The 24,802-nt window shown below is 27.4% G+C and overlaps 1 protein-coding gene across 2 annotated transcripts in view; it reads left to right on the top strand.

Moving 5' to 3' along the window:
- The window catches only part of LOC100200569 (deoxynucleoside triphosphate triphosphohydrolase SAMHD1), a 126,686-nt gene that overhangs the window by 87,971 nt on the left and 13,913 nt on the right, over nucleotides 1-24,802 (top strand). For both annotated transcript variants that reach the window (XM_065820505.1, XM_065820504.1), the window contains exons 10-14: nucleotides 6,731-6,822; nucleotides 6,947-7,003; nucleotides 7,239-7,347; nucleotides 7,479-7,562; nucleotides 15,153-15,257. In XM_065820505.1, the coding sequence (XP_065676577.1) occupies nucleotides 6,731-6,822; nucleotides 6,947-7,003; nucleotides 7,239-7,347; nucleotides 7,479-7,562; nucleotides 15,153-15,257 (447 nt within the window). The remainder of the gene's footprint in view (nucleotides 1-6,730; nucleotides 6,823-6,946; nucleotides 7,004-7,238; nucleotides 7,348-7,478; nucleotides 7,563-15,152; nucleotides 15,258-24,802) is intronic.

Genomic DNA, 24,802 nt, shown 5'->3' with positions numbered 1-24,802 from the left:
GTGTCCCAAGTATGATTTCAATAGAAAATTTTTTTTTTGTTTTTATAATATCTTTAACTAGGTTAAAATTAATCGACAGATTTAAAATTTTATACAAAAATCTCTTCTGTCGTCTATACTCTCAAAACTATTTAACAAGTGCTTATCAGAGTCTTGTTTTCCAGCCTGCTGGAAAGCGGCATCCGTTATCCCTATCTTCAAAAATTCTGGAGAGCGATTTGATTTGTCTAACTACCCTCCCATAAGTCTTCTTTCTATGTTATGCAAGGTTTTTGAATCTTTAATTAACAAACACTTAATTTCTCATCTTGAATCTAATAACTTACTTTCTGATCATCAATATGGATTTCGATCTTCTCATTCTACAGCTGATTTGCTAACAGTAATAACTGATAAGTTTTATCGTGCATTAGATAAGTGGTGGAGAGGTTAAGGCCATCGCTCTTGACATTTCAAAAGCTTTTGATAAAGTTTGGCATGCTGGTCTTCTCCATTAGCTTTCTTCTTATGGTGTATCTGGCAACATCTTTAAGATTATTGAATCCTTCCTTTCCAATCGTAGCATAAAAGTTGTCCTAGATGGACAGCACTCTTCTTCTTATTCTGTAACTTCAGGGGTTCCTCAAGGTTCTATTCTTGGCCCTATACTCTTTTTAATTTACATCAACGATCTTCCAGATATTCTCTCATCTAAGGTGGCTTTGTTTGCTGATGATACTACCATTTATTCTTGTGGTGATAAGAAACCAACACTCTCTGATTGCTTGGAGGCGGCATTTGAGCTTGAAAAGGGTCACTTCTGCTACAGCATGGGGCTGGTGAACTTCAATACAGATAAAACTCAATTTTTTTCAGCCAATCGTTATCCCAATCATTTAGGTCTTCCTATATTTATGAATGGTGATGTACTCGATGAGTCATCTACTCTTCATCTTCTAGGATTAACTCGTTCATCCAATCTTTCTTGGAAACCATATATCAAATCAGTTGCAAAATTAGCATCTGCTAAGGTTGCATCTCTTTATCGAGCTCGTCACTTTCTTACTTCGGATTCTATTCTCTATCTTTATAAATCTCAAATCCAGCCTTGTATGGAATACTGTTGCCATATCTGGGGCGGATCTTCTAACAATGCCCTTTCTCTTTTAGACAAGGTGCAAAAACTCATTTTAAACATAGTTTGACCTGCTCTTGCAACCATCTTCCAACCATTATCACATCGTCGTAGTGTTGCTTCTCTTTCTTTTTTCTACAAATACTGTAATGGGCACTGCTCTAAAGAGCTAGCGTCTCTTGTGCTATCTACAAAAATTCATTCTCGTGTTACTCGTTATTCAATTAAGTCTCATCCTTTTTCTGTGGCTGTTCCTAAGTGCTCCAAAAACGCTTATTTGTCTAGTTTTTTTCCTCGAACATCGGCTCTTTGGAATTCGCTTCCTTCATCTTGTTTTCCTGATTCATATAATTCGCAATCCTTTAAGTTGTCCGTTAATCGTTATCTTGCTCTGCAATCTTCATCTTTTCTCTTTCAGTAACTTCCAACTTAAATTAGTGGCTGCTTGCAGCCTTGTTGGAAGCAAAGATGTTTAAAAAAAAAAATTAATTAGTAAGACTTTTAGAAAAGTAAGTATGACGAGAGTTATATGTAACAATAGCTTTATGCAATCTTTTTGAATAATTTTTGTGACATTTGGATACCTTGTTACTGTTTTCCAGAACTGACTAAAATTTTGACAAACAGATTCAGAGGCTTGTTTGCTCCAGTAGCCTAGACCTTTGTTTGGATAATCACTTGACATCATTTTTAAAAATTCTACTTTATGTTTTACTAAAGCCTGTAATTTAGGTGACACTCTTAATCCAAGTTTATAGTAGGCTTCTTGATAATCTTTTACTTTTATTTCGTAGTCGGGTTCTAAAGTCATTGCTTAACAACTAACTTTAACTTTTCTTAAGCATTTAAATGCTTGTAGTATGAAAGAAATATGTTCATCAGTATCTATTGAAAAAGACTTGATCAAATTGTTCAAAATATCTATATTATCAAGAAGTTTTGAACACTGTCCTCCCTTAAATTGCCCACCATGAAGCCTTGGTCTTTTAAAGCCCAGTTTTTATTCCACTCCTCTGCTTTAAAACCAAATTCTTTAGATTTTGTATATGAATCAAGATAATTAAAAAGTTTGTTTATGTTTCCACTGAGAATGTGTAGCTCCATCAGAGCACAAAGTTTTATAACCTTTGTTTCATCTGGTAAATTTGATAAGTGGTTGATCTACAAAGTTATGATAGGGTACAGCAGATAACTTTAATTTTTTAATTTTATTTCTGCAAGCATTATTGTAATTATTAGCTGATGATCTCATCATTCCAAGCATTCTATGTTCACCTTGAAATTCAAAATTTTGAAAATCATTTTTGCTAGCTATACACTAAGGGCAAGGATGAGTTGAGACTGCAGTTTCTGTTTCAAAAAAAATATTGGCCAACTTCATATTGAAAGCACAAAAATATTTAATAAAAGTTTAAATTAATAAAATCAATTATTATTTTCATATTTGCGTAAGATTCTTGCAAATTTTCTACAAGTGCAATAATAATGAGTTTGTTAACCTCACCATCTTTGTATTTTTCTTTACATATGCCTTCGTCATAACTAAATTTGTTTACCTTTTCTTTAGATATCTTGCAACGATCTAAGATATTTAAACAAGTTTTCGAAAATCCAGCTCCTCCATCAATGTCATCTTTTAAAATGTACTCACTTGAAATATTTCTTTTTTTGACCACATTTTCCACCAGTCCTAGAAAATCTTTGCAATAAGCCTTTTTACCCTCATCAAATTTAACAGGTCTTATATTAAAGTATTCATTTAAAATGACGTTGTATTCAATCAGTTTGTTTCTTGTATTTTTTTCAAATGATTTGCAACCTTTCCAACTTCTAAAAATACTTAAAACTTTAGCATCTTGTGTGTTACTGAGACCACATGCATTAATTAATTTGTTACACTTGTATGTATTGGTGAATCAGTAAACAAAGCTTTAAAAGTATATTAATTGAAGTTCTGCATATTGCAACCTTAATTAAATTGCCTTGTTTTTCAAACTTTTGTTTAGGTGTTTTGGAACATTGCAATTCAGCAATATAAAATATTGTCTAAATAAAAATCTACAATATAAAATATTTCATTACTTTGGAATTATTATTATAATTTAGTTTTAATAGGAACTTAAAATTAAAATTAATATTTTTTTACCTTCATCTAGTTGATTCATTAGGTTTTCCTCTCTCTTTGTAATACAACAGGTGTAGGCTAATCCTGGTCCAATAACATTTAAACATCTTTTACAAACTTCAACTGGTCCAAGAGAGGGTAAAACTTTCATGTTGAGTTTTGGTCTTCCTCTTTTGTCTATATTTGATCCATGTGTTTAATTACTCCTAGCAGTAAGGCAAATATCGCATTGGCAAAACTATTGGTTTCTAGTAAGAATAGTTTTTTTGATCTTAGAGAAATCAAATGGTTTACATAAAACTATATTGGTGTTACCTTTTTCTATTTTTACTAAATTAGTTCGACATTTTTCACAAATTCCATTTGGAAAACGGTTATCATTTAAATTAATATTGTCAATGAAATATTTTTCATTGACAATATTAATTAATAAAATATAATTCTTAATAAAACTACACTTCTTTCTTGTATTTTACTTAAATTTTTTCCTTTTTCAAAGCTTTTAAAACTTTTAGTTTTAACAAGGTTTGATTTTTATGCATTATTGTAATTTGTGTTTTGTTACATGTTGCATTTGTAATAACGTTAGTTGTGCTTTGAAAGTTTAAATATTAATAACTTTTTGACCTTTGAAATGCCGTATTCAAGGCAAAGTCACAGTCAAAGTAGGAGTAAAGTTTATTTAATTTGCTTTGAAAAAGGAAAAAATTTAAGTAAAATACAAGAAAGAAGTGTAGTTTTATTAAGAATGTTGAGTTTTATTAAGAAGTGTAGTTTTATTAAGAATATTTGATAGAATATTTTTTATATATAAAAACCAATTTCAAATATTTAAGCAATAAAAAATGATTTTGAGGGTTATGTAAATTGACATGATACAAATTAAAACAGTAGTTTGTAAAAGTAAAACATGTAACATTTTATAAACTTTGGTAAAACATACAGAAGAGTATTTTAAAAATACCTTCAAGTCCAAAAAGGAGTGAGCAAGCCTCTGAATCTGTTCATCAAAATTTTAGTCAGTTCTGCAAAAACGGTTACAAGGTATCCAAATGTCACAAAAATTATTTGAAAAGATTGCATAAAGCTATTGTTACATATAACTCTTGTCATACTTTCTTTTCTAAAAGTCTAACTGATTAATTATATATATATATATATATATATTAATTATATAAATTATTATATATATAATTTATTGTGAAAAGTTAGTAAAATATGAAACAGTTGTTATTAACTTGTTATGTTATTAACAGTTTAATAATTGTTTTTATTAACAAATATTGTTATAACTAACAGTTATTATTAACTTGTTATATCACTAAAAACCACAACAACAAAACTAAAATCTTCTTTTTATTTGTGTTTGAGTGATCGGACCCAATCATATTTAAACTCTAAGAACACGTCCCTAATGTAACGTCCTTAAAATGTTTATGAATTTATTTTCTTTTCATATTTATCAGAATCAAAATTTTAAATATCATTCAAAAAAATACGTCTTTTAAAAGTTGTGACCTTTTAAAGTTATTTTTTGGAGATGATTGGGGATAAAAAACTAAAAACAAGAATAACTTTTTAACTATATATATAATTTATTGTGAAGTAAATTATATAAAAGAAGATATAGATATAAATTATACAAGGTACGGTGGTTTCAAAAATCCGTTTCTGGTGTACTTTTATTTTCATAAGAAATATTTCCACTGGGGTGTATATGGGGTGTATGCCATAAATTGAACAATACTTCGAAATAAATTCGTGGTGTATGCCATAAATTGAACAATACTTCTGGAATAAATGTGAGTGCAAGAACTGTTCAAAAGATTCTTCATAGAAATAACTATATGTGGCGGTCTGCACGCATAAAGCCATGTCTCTCCAAAAAAAAAGCATAAAACAAGGATTGCCTGGTGCTATCAACATAAAAATTAGTCCAATTGCAAGTGGGAAAATGTTATATTCTCAGACGAAATGAATGTCGAGGTAGATATGCGGAAATGCTGTTTTATGCTACTGCAATCACCTTAAAAAGATTTGATTCGAATTGTATATTAAAACAAGCCATGCAAGGCAGTGGCAGTGTAGGCATATAGGCCTGCATGAATTATGCAGGACTTGGATGCTATCGATTATTTGAAGGTCGACATATCATAAAGCAATGTGTATTATTGACTGTGAAATATGTTAGATGTAGTGTTAAGGTGTGGGGCTGTTTTGGTTAAAATGCCACAGGTGACATTATTAAAATAGGTGACATTAACAATAGGTGACGTTATTAAAATAGAAGGAATGATGACAAAAGTAATTTATTAGGACATATTTTAAAAGTCATGCTTTTCTTTTGAAAGTTGGATTAATTGGAAACCATTTATTTTTTAGAAGAAATTAACCTAAAGCTTAAATTCAAAACATAATCTTCAGAACATTGTATAAGTTTGTTGACCGAATTAGAGAATGATCAAATATTGTATGGAATGGCCTTCCCATTTACCAGACCTCTCTTTTATAGGACTTTTATGGAATAAATCATAATGTCCAAAAGGAATGGCTAGTTATGCAAAAAATGTGGAAAAAACATGAGTGGCATAAAATTGACTTCGACAAACTCCATAAGTTGTTATGTAAAATGTCAAGAAAATCTTTAACGGTTATAATTGTCGCTTGGCAGTATTAAAAGGCAAATAAATTATAAAATAATCTAATGGAACTTTATATTAAGTTTTATGTAAACGTAATACATAGAAAAATAACATATAATTCAGTTAGATTTTGTCTTCAATTTTTCTCCCAATAGTAAGTAAAACTTTGATATCTTATATTGAAAAGTATGATCATTCGAATAATTATGGACAGTAGTGTATATTCTTAACTTTTGGCCTATCTTTTTTTTTAAATAAGATAACATGTTACATTTTTCATTTTTTAGTATCAAAATTATTATGTTTAGATTTTTTTTTTTTAAGATTTCCATAATGCATTTAGATTTTACCTACAATATTAAAAAATAAAATAACAAAATACATTTTAGTTTTTATTTTATTTTATTTTGAATTAATGTTTTATAAATGTTTTATAAAAAAAAACTAAGTGAGTTCTAATTTATGGTCAATGGTGTATATATATATAAAGGGGCTATTCTCGGAAATTAATTTGGGCGGCGGTACCCCCCGTCCCGGCAATATTTAGTGGAAAAATTGCTGAATGTAGGCATTTTTTCACAAAAAAACTATTTACAGTAAAAAAAATAAGGTCTTCAATTTTTAATTAGGGCGACATCCAAATTGACACCAAAATTAGGTTGAAAAAAACAGTTTAGAATAGCCCCTGATATAAATATATATATATATACATATATGTGTGTGTATATATATATATATATATATATATATATATATATATATATATATATATATATATATATATATATATATATATATTGAAATGTAAATAATAATCTGGTGTTAACCTCATATGACCTGTTTAATTAGGAAGTGATGACTTTATATGACATGTTCCATACAAGAAATAGCTTGCATAGAAGAGCTTATCAGCATAAAACTGTCAAAGTTTTGGACTTTATGTAAGTAATTTATGATAAATTTAAGTTTAGGCAAGTACACATTTTTTAAAAACTAATCACACATACATACACACACACATACACACAGATATTTATATATGGCAATGATTTGAATTTATTTAAGGATTTCTGAAGCACTTATAAAAGCCAATGATCATATTGTTCTTCCAGGTACTGATGGGTAAGTTTTATTGTTCTTTTGTATTATGCAGTTCTTAAAATCTTTTTTTTAAATGATATTTTGTTTTTAGTTCCTTTAGCATTTTCATGACTTTTTTCAAATAAAATACTTTTAAGGTGATCCGTCTGTTTGACATTACAAAGGCCAGAGAGGCACCAATGTCTAGCAATTATTTTGAGCGCTGAATTAGGATCTTAAATTTTGAGTTTAATTTTTTTTAATTAACTATTTTCAGGAAAATGGTTAAAATTTTAGATTGCATATATGACATGAAGGCTTTTACATTTTTAAACGATGAAATATTGACATTAATCCAAGTATCGACCAATGAAAATTTAAAACCAGTAAATTTGTATTTTATAAATTATTATAAGGTAATCTTAACTAATGTAATTGTAATTAATTGTAAATTTATTATAAGTTATATTTAGTAATTATTAAGTCTTTATATCTAAATTTAAAAGTTAACATTTAGTCTCAAAATATTTTAAGAAGAATTCAACATAGAGATTTATACAAGTATATTGGAAAAGTTGTTCTTTTTAAACCAATCAACAAGGTAATTTTTATTGTTATTATTATTAAAAACTTATAAATAATTTTTTTCAATTAACTTTAATTATTTCGCTGACCTATAGTGGTCAGCATCATCAGGTGTAATAAAAAAAAAAACGTTACAAAATTACATAAATCACACTGTCAAAAAAGCAGACATTACAGGTATAAAATAAAAATAAAAATAGTTTTTATTAAATAATATAATGGCATTGGTTCAAATTTGACAAAAATGATCTTAAAGTTCTCCTGTTTTTTATTCATTATATTTTCACATTTAAATTTTTATTCTTTTTTGAAGAAGATTTATTGTTTGAATTTCGTATCTTCAAGTTTTTTGTTTTTTTCTTCGTTTTTCATTTATAATGTCTATTATATGACTATCCATAATGTTTTATTCATGTTTAAAACTTGTGATATTAGTTATGTGTGTTTGCTAATCTATTCTTAGTTTTTTTGATTTTATTTACTAGTGTAAAATTTGACAAATCAACATGCCAGGGAAGTGTGTAAATTTAGTGAACAATTTTTGTTACATTTGTGGTTTACATTTTTCTCACAGAAAAGATTCTTCTTGTGAAGACTGCTTACCAGCATTACTTCAATATGAAGGTAGGGGAAGTAAGGATAAGTCATGGGCTGCACATACATGCTGTAGGTCTTGTTTGGTTACACTACGAGAATGGTTGAAAGATCCCATTAAAGCAGGTTTGTCTATAAAGAAAATAGGAACAGTTAAGTATCCGAATCTTCCATCTGCCATTTGACCTATTTCACATTTAGATAGTTTACCAGTTCCTACTTGACCTAAAGTTGTGATTTAGAAGCAGAAAATGAAGGCAAAAATGAAGTAGAAATAGAAGAAAAAGAAAACAAGTCTTCTACACCAAATGATCCTGAATTTGTGTTATCAGATGATGTGCCACACAGATTGATTCAAGCAGAATTAAGTAATCTTGTTTAAGATCTGGACTTGTTGAAGGAAAAGACAGAACTTCTAGGGTCAAGGCTAAATCAGTGAAATCTTCTCCAATTTGATGTCAAGGTTTCAGATTACAGAAAACGGCAGCAGAATCTGCTTTCTTCTGAGAAGAAAAATAATCTTTTTGTTTTACATTGATGTCTTTGAATTAATATATTGTCTTAATTTGAACTATGATCCAACTGAATGGTGATTGTTCATAGACTCATCTAAGCTAAGCTTAAAAGCTGTATTACTGCACAATCGAAACCGTCTTCCTTCTGTTCCTATTGGCCATGCAGTTCACATGAAAGAGACATAAAAATTTACTTATGAAAGTTCTCCTCAACACAAAATGACTTATGAAAGTTCTCCTCAACACAATTAGTTACAATGAACTTTGTGGTGATCTAAAAGTCATTGCTATACTTTTAGGAATGCGATTAGGGTATACTAAATACTGCTGCTTTTTGTGTATGGCCTGCAAGAAATCTCATAACAGATGAAAAAATGTTATTGCTGAACCACTCGTGGATCCAAAAGATGTTCTTCTTCCACCATTACATATTAAGTTGGGTTTGATGAAAATTTTTGTCAAAGGTATGAAAAAAGAAGGACAGGCTTTTAGGTATTTAAGAAACAAATTTTCAAAAATAAGTGATGCAAAAGTTAAAGAGGTTATTTTTGTTGGGCCTTAAATACGTCAACTTATGAAGGATTCTGCATTTGACAAAGTTTTGAAGGGGCAAGAAAAGGAAACTTGGGAAGCTCTTAAGGGAGTGATTTGTGAATTTTTAGCAACAAAAGAGATGATAACTACATTCAATTGGTAACAGTACTTCTGCAAAAATATCATCAACTTGGGTGTAACATGTCCCTCAAGATTTATTTTCTCCACTCACACCTAGACTTATTTTCCACCAGTTCTGGAGCTGTTAGTGATGAACATAGGGAAAAGTTTCACCAAGTTATTTCTGTAATGGAACAAAGATATCAAGGTTGTTGGAATGAGGCCCTGCTTGCAAGTTATGTTGGTTTGTGAGTAGGGATGCTCCAGAACTAGTCTACAAAAGGAAAGCAAAAAGATCACAATCTTGTGACAATACCCCATAATCATCTTTATACCTATTAGCTCGATGATCATGATTTCTTTGTTTAAACTGTTAGAATATATCTGTAATAAAAAAACCAGATGTACTTTAAATATTATTAGAATTTGTAAATTATATGTCATATTGCTCTGTTGCAAATTAACTGAAATAAAAATTTATTGCGATTGTATATCTCAGAAACTAGAGCTAATAAAAAATTTTGCTGTTGTTTTCTTTTTTCTCAGCCCAAAATTAGTATAATTTGAATAAAATTGCTAAAGATGCAAAAAAAAAATATATTTTTTTGTTGCTCAGTGTTACATAATGCTATTATATCTAATAATTTAGTTTGGCAGTTTGCTTTTTAAGTTGAAATTACATATGTTCTTATAATGCATTTAAGCTTGCATCAGATTACTGAAGAGTTTTTATTTGATAGTAATAAATAACTTTTAAAAGTGATTTCTGCTAACTTTTTAAAGCAGACCCTAAAAATTTGGTGTTTGACTATAATATGACTATTTACAAAAAGACAATTAATGAAAGTTCATCATCATTAGTTATCAGATTCATAAAATCAGTTCACATTAGCATTCATTGTGGAAACATGCAAACTTGATATAAATTGAAATAGTACTGAAAATTTTTCTGTAGTAAGTAAAATGTAAGTAGAAATAGATGTAAGTATGCAATATATGTATACTATAGATTTATTATAGATGTAATAACTTAAATTTGTATACCTTTTAGTAAACTTTAAACTGATGCTCGTAGTCTTCTTTGGAGATTTACGGTAAACTAATGTCCAAAAAAATAATAATAATAAAGAATGAAAAAAAGTAGCTTATTATTTTTTATTTTTTGGAAATAATTTCTTTTGTGTTTTGCATACTAATAAATAAATAAAAAAAATAAAATAGATGTAAATAGATGTGTAAGTAAAGTATACCTGTGAAGATTGTTACAAAACAATTATCAAGGGATTAATGTTATTTTTAGAAATTTTAAAATATGGTCAGTGCAACCAAGTAAATTAATGTTTTTTTTATTTAAATAGTTCAAAAAACTGCAATTGTTTTTAATAAAAAAAAAAGTAAATAACCAGTTAGATCATGTACTATCAACTACAGGTAATGTATGAGAAAAATCAAACACTGAAGGTGTGTGCTTGCTGTTCTGTAACAATTGCATCAATGTTAAAATTTATATACATGATATAATAGTGAATTTAAAATTTATTTAACTTATTAGCGGGCTTGGGATATAAACTACATACTTAGTAAAACCACAAAAACAAGTTGGACAGATGTTAAGAGTGTAAAAGATTTTTAATTAATTATTCATCAGAAGAAATAGTTATATGAGAAACTAGTTATAAGGACAGTATTATACCTATTGAAGCTGGGGGTTTGTTGCACAGGGTAGACTGGTTTTAAATTAGTTTTGAATCCTCTTACCACTCTTTATATCATGACATCCAGAGGCAATTTTACGAGGAAAGGAGTTGGTGTTAAACCCCCACCCCCTGAAGAAGATGATTTTCAAGTTATAGTCGCTTTTTTTACGAATTTAGTTGGCTAGTCATTTGACACAATTCAGTCAAGTAAATTTTTGTTTTGAGGACCTATTTTTTTTTTTTTTAAGGAACCACTTGTTACTTTTGACTTAAAGCTGACTTAAAGATTCTTAAAGATTCTTGATTTCCTTTATGATGATCCTTGAACTGGTGTCTTTCGTCTCCAATAAATGAATAATTTTTGTTCCTGATAAATGCACCTACTATGTAAAATCCTGGATTCAGGCAGATGTTAAAGCTTTTATTAATTTTTGTCAGTTTTAAGTCAAGCCTCAATCTACTCCATAGTTTTGATCTTCTTGTGCAGCTGTTATATCAAATCTAGTGGTCAACCAAAACAGGAATTTTTACAAAAAAAGTTGAAACTAAAATAAATCAATATTTTGGGTAGACTAGTTTAATACCAAAACCAAAACTGACATTATGGCAATGAAACTAACCAAACTAAAACCAAGGTTTCAGCTAAACAAAATTAATTTCATTAGAAAATGATATTTAAAATTGCAGTTTTACATTTATTGTTTATTTAGATTTGTTGTTTTTTTACATTTGTAGTTTATTTTTTTTAAGATATATATAATAAAAATAAATCAATAGTCATAAATAAATAATAAGAAAAATAAAATTACTCATAGAAAAATCTATAAAAATAACTTTTAGCTTACATCCACAAAATACTATCCTTATGCACTTTCTATTTAAGCTATTAACAACCAAATTTCTATAAACAATATGTTAGTTAAGATTCTAAATATTATGCACACTACAATGCATTGTAATGGTTTGATTATTTGTGATTTTAATATTTTTAAGAAGCATATGGATACTTTTGGTATTGGTTCAAAATGGAAATTTGGCTGAAACTAATACCAAAACAGAATATCGGTTGATCGCTAATTAAGATCACAATTTTTTTTTCAACTTTTTTTACAAAAACAACTTTTTTGAGAACAAATATCTTTTTCATATTGCAAAAAACCAATGTGAAAAAATGATTTCTGATACAAAGCTCCATTATTCTAATTTTATTAAATCTGGTATCTTATGTTAATTCTTGTATCTTATCTCATATTAATCTCATATTTTCAATTTTCTCTAAACTATTTATTAACTGAATCTAGTTTTCCTGTCTACTGGAAAAGGCATCTGATTCCAATTTTTAAAAACTCTGGAGAACATTCTGGCCCCTCCAACTATTCTATTCTGGAGAACATTCGTTCTGCAGAACCCCTTCAACTTTGATTAGTTTTCTCCATATTATCTCTAGCAATGTCTTTAATCAACAAATTCCTATCTTAAGTCTAATCACTTACTCTCTGATACGAGTTTCGATCTTCCTGTTCTATGGCTGACATGTTAACTGCTTTAATTGAAAAGTTCTTATGTGCATTAGATGGAGACGGCAAGGCAATGGCTATTGCTCTTGACTAATCAAAAGCTTTCAACAAAAGTTGGCATGTTGGTCTTTTCCATAAGCTTGCTTCATATGGTGTATCTAAAAAAGTTTTAAATTATCAAATCATTTCTTTCTAACTGCAGTATTAAAGTCATTCTTGAAGGCCTAGACTTTTTTATTTCTAGCAACTACTGGGGTACCTTTAGGTTCTATCCTTGTTCCTGTATTGTTTCTTATCTACAAAATTATGTATTAATTTCTGGACAAACTTACATCTAAAGTAGCTTTTTGTGGAAACTCAACTTTATACTCCTGTTTTAACAGAATGTTTTTTCTTTTTAATTGCTTGGAACAAGCAGCAGATTTTAAATTTGGTCTCTTTTCTGTGACAACTTGGGGTTTACTGTGGCTTGTGAATTTAACTCTAACAAAACTCTATCTAAAAATTATTTACTGCAAATAACTCACAATATTGCTGCCATTTATATATTGATAAATGGCAATCTTCTCACTGAGTTCTCTATTTTATGTTTTCTTAAATTATCATTCACTACTGACCTTTTATAGAAGTGACATACTACTGAGCTTTATTTTATTATTAACTTTATTTCTATTTATATTGTTTGCCATTTTCTTTCTCCTGATTCCATTCTGTATCTCTACAAATCTTTTATTCGTCTCTGTATAAAATATGTTGTCATATTTTGGTTGGTTTTCTAATTATGTTTCTTTTTCTTCTAGACAAAGTTCAAAAACGGATTGCATATTTAGTTGGACTTGCTCTATTTGCCAAGTTCTCTTTTCTACATGTACTACCGTGGTCGCTGCTCAAGGGAGGTGTCATCTCTATTTGAAAACTGAAGCTCATTTTTGCTTGGCTTGTCATTCAGCAAAGTTGCATTTTTTTACTACATCTGTCCATTCATTCTCTTTTATTCCTCAAGTTTTCTTCCTTACACATCAATGCTTTGGAACTCTCTCCTATCTTTATGTTTTCCTGATTCATATACTCTATAGATTTTAAGTCTTCTTTCAAGCGTTTCCTTGCTCTTTAACACTATTCATTTTCTAGTAACTCCCAACTTAATAGTGGTTGCTTGAGCCTTATTAGGAGTTAATTAGATTTTCGGAAAACTTTCGGACAACATCTAAGGGTTCTATATATATACATATATATACATATTTATATATATATATATATATATATATATATATATATATCTATATATATATATGTATATATATATATATATATATATATATATATACATACATATATATATATATACATACATATATATATATATATACATACATATATATATATATATATATATATATATATATATATATATATATATATATATATATATATATATATGTATGTATATATATATATATATATATATATATATATACATATATATATATAGATATATATATATATATATAAATATGTATATATATATAAATATGTATATATATATATATATATGTATATATATAGAACCCTTAGATGTTGTCCGAAAGTTTTTTCCATATTTTGTTGACAAAAAGTAAAAATTAAAATGCAAGACCGGAATTTTTTTTTTTTTAATAATGATAGACGGGTCAGGCTATTTTTCAGTCGATGTAGCAGCACTCCCTTGCGAGTCAGGCTATTTGTCAGTCGATGTAGCAGCACTCCCTTGCGAGTCAGGCTATTTGTCAGTCGATGTAGCAGCACTCCCTTGCGAGTCAGGCTATAAGATAGTCGATGTAGCAACACTCCGCGCATGATTTAAAGTAAAAAAAATAAAAATAAAAACATTTTATTAAAAAAAATAAAAATAAAAACATTTTATTAAAAAAAATAAAAATAAAAACATTGTTTATATTGTTAAAAACATTCAGAATGTTTTAAAAACATTCAGAATGTTTTTAAAAACATTCCGGTCAATTAAATTTGCGTTTTTGTGGTTTTTTTATATAACAATTAATTTGTAATTAAATTAATGGTTTTGACTTTCGTCCAACACGAAAATGTTGGACGAAAGTCAAAAGTAATTAAAAGTGACGTATGTGTTGGCGTCAGAATTACTTTTTTCCTTCCGCTCTTCCCAAAGCCAACAAACTATAGATCTATATATATATATATATATATATATATATATATATATATATATATATATATATATATATATATATATATATATATATATATATATATAAAGAGAGAGAGAGTTATAAAGTATGTTTATACAATTGATTTTATTTTTTCCCTATGAACTGCTTCTGCATTACTACTTGCAATGGTGTGCTCTTTATTAATTGTTTTATAAAAGTTGTATAAAGTTGTACTTATATATTTACATAGGTACACCTTTACTTTGTATTTTTTAAATAAATTAAATAAGCTCAAATTAAAAATTAAAATTTTTTTAATCATATATATAACATATCTATATAATATTAGATGTTATTATAATTTCTATAACATGAAATTATGTTTTTGTGTTTGTTTAGTATTGGTTTTTGTGTTTGTTTATACTTTATTTTCATTTTAAAATCTTTAAAAAAATTTGATTTAGAAAGACATTCATAATATTAGGCATGAAATTACTGATATTCTGAAAGTAAACACATGCAACTCAAATGAAGTGAATGATTTTGATCCAGATGATATTGTAATCCATGTAAGTTTGTAAATTTTACTTTTTTAAATAAATCATTATTTCCATTCTTATATTAATGCTTGTAATAACTTAAAACAGTTTTTTTTAATAAAATAAATTTTAAAATATTCAAGCTATCATAATTGTTACGCGGTGCTCTGAGAAATTCCGTAAATGCTGATTGAATGTCTCTACAGCTACTTTTTTAATGCGATGGCTTCTGGGTAATCATAAACAAAAGCAAGAAGTTCGATATCATTGAAGGGTGCATACTTAGCAAATCCCATGCCAAAGGGGGTGTATATAAAAGAGATGAAAAGAAAAATTGACTTAATAAAAATTGACTTGATAAAAATTAACTTAATAAAAATTGACTTGATAAAAGAGATGTAAAGAAAAATTGACCAGTTTTTCCACATGCAGTCAGTTTCATATGGTCATGGAAATAAAGAGTCTTCAAAAAGTTGATTGTCTTTGCCATCCATTTGGTGTCATGGATTGCACTAGATGCAGGTAAAACATGCATTTACTTCTTCAAATGTTCCACATGGAAAAACTAACAGATGTTTATACATAGATAAACATTGCTGCTCCAGGTAGTCTTCTCATGGCACTTGGATCTTAAGTGCCTGGGCATGGAATGTTTCCAGATACTGGAAGAAATTATGTGAATAGCAAAACAGACTCAGTGGCTTGCTGCATGTCTCCTGGACACTTCTGTTTTTGAGCAGCCTATTGAATTTTTTTTGAAGGGTTGTACAAGCGTCTGTATGCTTGTTGTTGACATATTTATCAAATATATCAACACCAGACATACTTGCACTTTGTAGGAATAGTTTGTCTTTTTCATGTGGCATTTTTCTTCAAGATGCCAAAGAGTTCATTGAGGTAAATCTTGAACTGCTCTTCATTGAATTGACATCTTTCTTTATTGAGAAGTTGATGTTTTTTCAGGGCACAATATTCTTCATACATTTTTTGAAGTTTACAAACTCTGTCAACATGCTGTTTGAGCTTTTGCTCAAATTACAAGTGTTGCATTCATAATATATTCGGCAGATTTTGAAATAGTTTTGTAGTTCAGATCCCTGAATGTCTTTTTCAGGTATCCTTTTAGCTAAATGCCTGATGAGCTTCTGGTTGTAGCCATAGCTGTATGCGTAATGCCAGTGGGTTCTTCTTACAAAGTTGATTTACAGACTTAATTTAGGCTACTTTGAGTCTGATATTGGCTTTATAGGTTTGTATATTATTCAAATTTCACAAATTATAATTACAACAACCACACTTAAAGACATTGACATATTTAGCTGTGTGATATAAGTTTATACATCGCTTACAAGAGACCAGCACATAACAATAAGAAATATATTTAGTATTTACCTCTACCCTGTAGCCTATATTCTGTAGATCGTTTCTAATATAGTTTATTATGCTCGTTAATTATCATAATTTATATAATAAGTAATATCATAAGTTAATTATAGTTAATTATAGTTTAAATAAATTATAATTAATTAAATATAACTTATAAAAGTGTGTTGATCTGTTTTTAAATACATTATTTGTATTTAAAAACAGACCAACACACTTTTATAAGTGTTTTTAAATACATTATTTCATGTTTTGTTTGTATAACACTAAAATTTATAAAATAATTAAAAGTTAATTATTTTTAGTTAAAAAATTTGTAAAAGCAAATTAAAAAGAAAAAAGAAGTTTTGAAAAGTTAAAAGTATTTGGCACCATCTGGTGAACATAAAATAACTCACTTAAACTTCATTTTGAATGCTGAAGAGTATAAACTGTAGAGATTGATAAGAAAAAAATTTTTAAATCATTATTTAAAAAAATAATAAAACATAAATCTTTTATAAATGAAGATTTCTTATTAGAAAACATTCTCATTTTCTTTTTTTTTTCAAATTTTAGAGTTTTTATTTTATTGACTTTGTATAGTTTTATTAGACTTTGACCTTGAAAATTTTATGCACATAAAGTTTTACCCACTGTTAACAAAGTCACAAAGAGTACAAGGGCTTATAGTAACTTCACTAAGAGTCATGTAAAATAGTCAACACAAACCTGTTTTACTTAGGTAACAGTCATGTAAAATAGTAAACATAAGTTTTAACTCTTTAAACTTCTGAGCCAGAAAATTCAGGCTACTTATAATATATATAAAAAGTTTTGGAAATCTAGTAACTTTTTTTTAACTTTCTGCATTTTATATTTTTTTATTGATATTTTATTTAAATAAATAATTTAATAAATTTAAAAAAAATTAACTTTACTAATAAATAACACAGGTTAACTAAAATTAACTTTATCCTCAATAAAGTTAATTTTAGTTAACCTGTGTTATTTATTAGTAAAAATTAATAGCAAAATGCACAAATTAATAGCAAAGTACTTACTTAACTGTGCATCAAAATGAAAAACATTAATTTTTTAGTTTTATGTTATTAATGAAAGTAACAATATTTAGGTTTTTTCGTTATTTAAATATTTCAATATATTTATATAAACATTAATGTATAATGGTCTTCTGGTCACATATTTTGTTGCTCGCCATTAAAAATAATTTTAGCTTGTTCTACTATTATTTTTATAAACGAGGGGTTGTCCATAAATTACATCTTGCAGTTTTTAACATTTTCTGACCCCCTCTCCCCCTCCTCCTGCTCCTTGTAACACATCGTAACACTTAATTGACCCCCCCCCCCCACCAAAATTATTCAACAATTTTGTGCCCTCCACCTTATGAAAATTTTTAAACATTTTTTTAGGGATGTGGGGGGGGGGGGGAGGAGGATTGGAAATTTTACAAAATACAAAACGATTTTAAATATAATAATGTTTATAAATTTCTGAGCTTCTTTGAGTTAATTAGTACTTTTCATTCTTTTTAATGTTTTTTTTCACCCCAATAGTTGCGTGTAAAATTTTGTAAATTAACATCGCTATCCTAAACATGATATAATTTTTAAAAGCTATTTTTCCAATATGTAATACATGCAAAATAATATATAATACATTTTAACACATAACGACATATTATACATTCAAAAATATTATTTTATGGATACAATTTTCTCAAAACATGCAGCGTTGGCGTGGCTGAGTGGATTCTGCTTCAGGCTTGAAAACCGAGGGTTCCAGGTTCACCTCTCGATATCAATATATTATTTTAATTTTTTTTAGTTAGTGCACAAAAGTTGTTTTTTTGTTGCTACACACTTTTGTGCGCTAACTAAATAAAGTTCCGCACTTGGACCATATAAAGTCAAAGCGCAGAAAGTGCACTGCACATAGACTTTTACATCCGTAACAGTCTGTTAACAGGGTGTAACTACTCCATTAACGGAGTGTACACATCAATTAAGTAAGATTTAGGCATAGTTGATTTTACAATCAACATGTAGATATATCAACTAAGGGTTTTGGTTTGGTCCGATACTCTTTTAATTAAAAGAAAGTCTTCTCTAAATTAAAAAAAAAAAAAAAAAAAAGTTTTGCGTCACAAAATTGAGGCCCCCCTCCCCCTTGTAACAAATCGTCACAAAATTGTCTACCCCTCTCCCCCCCCCCTCTCCCCTAAAGTGTGACGTAATTTGTGGATGACCCCCAACTGTCACTTTTTGTTAAAAATTATTTTTAAGACTATGATAGTACCAGAGTCTAATAGAAAACAAAAATATATTCAAACAAGATTTAAAACAAAAATATCTTTATAATATATACACAGTAAATAAAAAAACTGTTATATTTTTTAAAAACATAGTGGGAGCTTTCCTTGCATATAACGGTTAATTGCCGTTATGTTTAATACTTAATATGTATGAAAATAGCATAACGGTTTTAGCGTTATGTTTTTTCATAGCAAAATTGCCTTTAATGGTTACATAACGCCAATTAGCCGTTATGTGATAGGAAAACTCCCGCTATATAACGTGTATTTTACAGTTATGTTTCAAACCTGATATAACGGGTATTTATCCGTTATGTTACCTGTTATGTCAAATTATAATTATTTATTTTTAAGTAGGTTTTTTGAAACGCATGATTAATAGCAGAAACTGCTAAATAAACAAACAAACTAACCTTGAACATTTTTTATGTTTAATTTCCTAATATTGGAACATTTTTTATGTTTAATTTCCTAATATATTTATTTTAAATTATGTTTCATTATCATGAAAATTATTTACAAAATAATTGAAGAAATTAACTTATTAACATTTATTAATTCAAAAATACTTCACATTGCTGTGAAAAGATTGCAAAAGAAAAATGCATTTTTTAGATAGTAGATTGTCCAAAGCCGCAAATATCTTGCGAACAACCCAGAAGCTGCCCAAAACAAGAAGGATATGTCAAATCTAGCAAATAATAAACAGCCATCAAAACAACCACCATTTCACATGTACTGATCAAGGGCTGAACATCCATCTCGACACCTCTACAACTCCTTACTCCATATTCCATTTTATTATAGATAACTTGTGGACCATACAAGCTTGGCACTCTTAAGTATTCATGTATTGAATCACAGTAAAATATTATAAATAAATAAGTATTGCAACCATAAAAAATAACAAACTATTATTAATACATTAAATGGATTTGAATCAATGTTAAGTTTATATTTTATAGAACTGGCTTAATACCAAATAAAAAAAACAAATAAAACTTACATCAACTTTCATAAACAACTTATCAGTTGTCTTAGAAATAAGGGATTTATTTCTAAGACAACTGATAAGTTGTTTATGAAAGCAGCATTAAACTTTCAGTGGGTTTGCGAATCAGGAGAAATCCAAACCAACATCTTTTGAATCTTAAGAGGCGAGTCTTTAAAAATAGGGTACAAACGAATCGCTTCTTCCAGCATCAATCCAGGAGCACATGTAACTCTTTTTGGAAATACACTATAAGTCTCGTTATTAAAAAGATGTCCGTTTAGAATAGACAGTGTTGAAACCAATGGCTTTTTTTTATTAAATTCATTCTAGGTGAAAGAAAGAGTTATATACATTCTTTATTTTATAGCTATTTAATAAAATAAAGTAACGAGCTGACACTTAATATTAATTATAATATTTCTAAATTTTTTGCATCTAAGTTTATTTAATTAGACTATAATTTCTGATATTAGAATTAGAAATCATTTTTATACAAAAATTAATGAACACAGAAAAAATCTTACTACAACATCTTGTAATAGCTGTTCTTTATCTACAACTGATTCAGACAAAATTGGATTTACTGCTCGGCTGCTATTTTTGATGAAACTATTTACAACAGAAAAATGAGGAAATCGCTTTACCTTTAAACTATGGCATTTATTAAGTTGTCTTTGTCAATAATTATTAGGCAACTTTTTGAACAAGAAATCATAATAGAAAATTAGAAAATTAAATAAATTGAATTAAACAATTTATGTATGCAGCAGCAAATTTGAAAATCTGAAGTAAAATATAAAAACGATGGAAAAGGAAGGAGATCAAAAAAGTATATTAAAATAATAAATATTACAAATTTTAATAAAAAAAAATACTATAGTATCAAAGACGTGATTCTTACCCATTTATGGCTGTAAGAAGGATATAAAGAAATTCAAGTAGACTTTAACTTAGCAAAAAATATTTTTCGTAACATTCTGTTTTTGATATTATTATGATTATTAGGCACATGCGAACAACAAAAAGCTAATAAACAAGACATTAGCTCTCTAGATATCACCTTATTTTCAATAGAAAACTTGCTGCTCAGAAATAGTTTTATGTGAGGTGGAAAAAAATCAACAAGAGTTTGTTTAATTTCACCATCAAAAGGGATTCTGTTAATATAAAAATTTATTATTAATGTAAATATTAAAAACATAAAAGGAATAATAAAAAACATTTAGTTTCATCTTGTGGAAATTGACAAAATAAAACATTTACAACTACTAAAGTCATTGGTGTACACTGGATTTTTAGATGTTTGAGTTTTGACACTTACAGGCATTGTGCAAACTCCAAACTTTTGTATGTTTATGCTTATATCAAAAAAGAATGTTTTGCAAAGAATTAGGGTGATTGGAGATTGGGAACAAAAAAACCCTAATTTTTGGGCCCACCCAGCCCTTAATGTGGGAGAAACGAGTTTATAAAATATTTTCTTTACTATTTTTATCTAAATCTATATTCATCAATAAATTTCAAATTTCATGCAATAATTTCTTATTTTTCAAAAACTATGGCCATATAAAGTTTTAACCCCCTCAATTTGAGGGGGCTGTAAACATTGCAAGGTCATAAAAACTGAGCACTAAGAGATTATTGCATGAAACTTGAAATTTATTGATGAATATGAATTTAGATAAAAATAGTAAAGAAAATATTTTATAAACTCGTTTCTCCCACATTAAGGGCTGGGTGGGCCCAAAAATTAGGGTTTTTTTGTTCCCAATCTCCAATCACCCTAATTCTTTGCAAAACATTCTTTTTTGATATAAGCATAAACATACAAAAGTTTGGAGTTTGCACAATGCCTGTAAGTGTCAAAACTCAAACATCTAAAAATCCAGTGTACAATGATAATTCATTTAAAGATTGAACCAAGTCAAGAAGAAGAGATTTCATAAAGCTTTTTACCTTAACAGATTTAGAACCAATTATTGCTAAAGGGAATATTGAGAAAGATTTACTTAAACAGCATTGCGGAATGTTTAACAACTGAAAATATAAAACCCACTGCTTGTGTTTTTCTCTAGATTTGCCTATTGGATTAGTTACACCTAAATCATCTGAATACAATGAGATAGATATTTCTGAAGAATACTCTAAAAACTTATCATATTCATTTGATGTGAAAATAAACTGAAGTATTTCTTTAACTGGAATAAAACATCCAAGTAAACTATTTTTGGATAATAACTGAATTTTTGGCATTTTAAAAGCAGTTTGAAAATATCTTGTTTTAAGATATTCCATTGATAGTTGTTTACAAATTGTAGAAATCTCTTTGTTTTGTGATTTATTATTAAAAGTATTTTGCAAGTTTGAAAAAATAATGTTGACTACATTTTCAGAGCATCGATATTTTCCTTGCAAATGAAGAGCTAATGCAGCAAGTTGATCTTTTCTATTCTCATTCAAAAATTGAAAATCGTCCGGTTTTTCAATATTAAAATCAATATTATTATTAATTACTTCAATTTCAGTATCAAAAGGAGCAAAGCAGTTTTTATTGTGAAGTTTAAAACCTTTAACACTTTTAAATTTTGAAAAACAGTTTTCACGTCCAACTGAACCTTCCTGACCATGTAATTTAAGATGTGATACCATTACGTATTGTTTACTTGTTTGAAAACTACAATTAGAACAAAATATTATTACTTTTTGAGATGCAGGTGGTTCAGCACTTGATTTTAGTGGTTCAGCAACTTGTGCAGCAGTTGATAATAAATTTGAATTTTGCAATATTGAAGACACATCCTCAAGTACATCATCTTCATAAATGGAGTCTTGGTATAATGTAGATTTAGTTGGAAGTTGAGGAATAATGGATTGTTGGTTGTGAAAATTGAATGAAATAGGATCAGAGTGACTATCTACAGGAGAAAAAACAGCTTTAACAGGAGAAAATCCCTTTAAACTTTGAACAAAAGTGCTGAGCTCATTATTTTTTGCTAAGGATACAACTTCCACTTCCAGATTTTGTTCATTTAAATGGCAACAAATGTTTCAGAATCGACTTCACATCCATTCCACATGATGCCACTTATATCAATGTCACCAAATTTCTTAGAAGCTAAAAAAGTATAGTTTAAATTAAATGGCTCAATCATTGTTTTTGGCATATGTAATATTTTGAATATTATGAAGACAAAAATAAACTGTGAAGAACTTGAAGATTGATTTAAAAAAATGAAGATTGAATAAGCAAAGAATGTGTATTAAAAAATAAGCTTATCATTAGTTAAAAAGTCTGCAATATTGCTATTACTAGCAAGAACAATTTTTCTTTCACCAAGATACTTGACAACAATTGCCTTTCTCATTTTGAACTATTAATTATTGTAGAAATCAGTAATGCAGTTATTATTACTTATAAAACTTCAATTATACAAATAGTATATTTAACATTATTTAACATTTGCAATATAAAATAAAATTTATTTTAAGAATAGTAAGATGTAATAAATAGTAAGTATTAAATAAATAGTAGTAAAGAACATTATTAAGCAACATACAAATACAGTGAACTCCCAATATCTTGAAGCCTCCAAGGGACCAAGAAAATAGTTGAATTAACAATATTATTATATATATTTAACAATATAAATATAATATATATATATATATATATATATATATATATATATATATATATATATAGATATATGTATATATATATATATATATATATATATATATATATATATATATATATATATATATATATATATATATATATATATACAAACATACATATATATATACACATATATTTATGTATATATATATATATATACACATAAATATATATATATATATTATTATTATCACTAATTACTAAATAATAATAATAATAATATAAATACTAATCATTAACAACATAAATGTCATTTAAATGCTAGAGAAAATAAAATAAGAAAACTAAAATAGTAAAGACCTTATAAACAAAAATTGCAAAAATTCTTTAGATTCGAGCTATTTTTTACTGATAAAATAATCTGTTTAACATAACAGTTAAACATAACGGTTAAACTTAAATTTACAAATATATATTACCATACTAATGATTTAGGCGTTATAACACTTTCAACATAATTTCAAGTTAACATAACGGTTAACAACGCCAAAATTTTCGCTCACCATTATGTAACCGTTTTTTTAGCATTATGTTTTTTGCTGTGTATAACTAAATATTTATAAATAATATAACATATATAACTAAATAAAATAGCTTAATAAAAAAAGAAAATCTAAACAATAATTTAATAATTATTTCACAATTGTTTACTTTTTTTACAATATTTAACAATTCTTTACTTTTTTTACAATAAACTCTAGATTTCTTTATTTCTCTAGATTTTATCATTCTTTAATAAAAAATATTCTGTATAATATATACTATATAATAGTCTGAAAGGTTTTTTTATACTTATACGAAAATTAATGAAAGGTTTTCTTATACTTATACGAAAATTAATGAAATTTTGTTTATTTAAGACCCAAGTTAATTTTTAAAAATTTTGAAATAATATTAGTGACACTCAAATATTCAATGGTTATGTAGCACCTCTTAAATTTTTTTTGTTCATTTTAAAGCTAACTTTTTTGAGTGTTGTTTTATTATTTATAACAAAAACAACAACAAGATATTTATTTTCCTCAAAATTTACAATATAATTACAATAACATATTATTAATAGTAATAATAATAATAATAATATAATAACAATAATAATGAAAATAATAAGAGTATTTATAATATTATGAATAATAAAATCAAAATATAATTATTAAGAATAAATATAAATAATTGATTGAGGAAGGAGTCACTCATGCAGA

Source organism: Hydra vulgaris, chromosome 15, assembly GCF_038396675.1.
Source record: "Hydra vulgaris chromosome 15, alternate assembly HydraT2T_AEP".
NCBI lineage: Eukaryota > Metazoa > Cnidaria > Hydrozoa > Anthoathecata > Hydridae > Hydra > Hydra vulgaris.
This window is presented reverse-complemented; position numbering and strand designations above follow the sequence as displayed.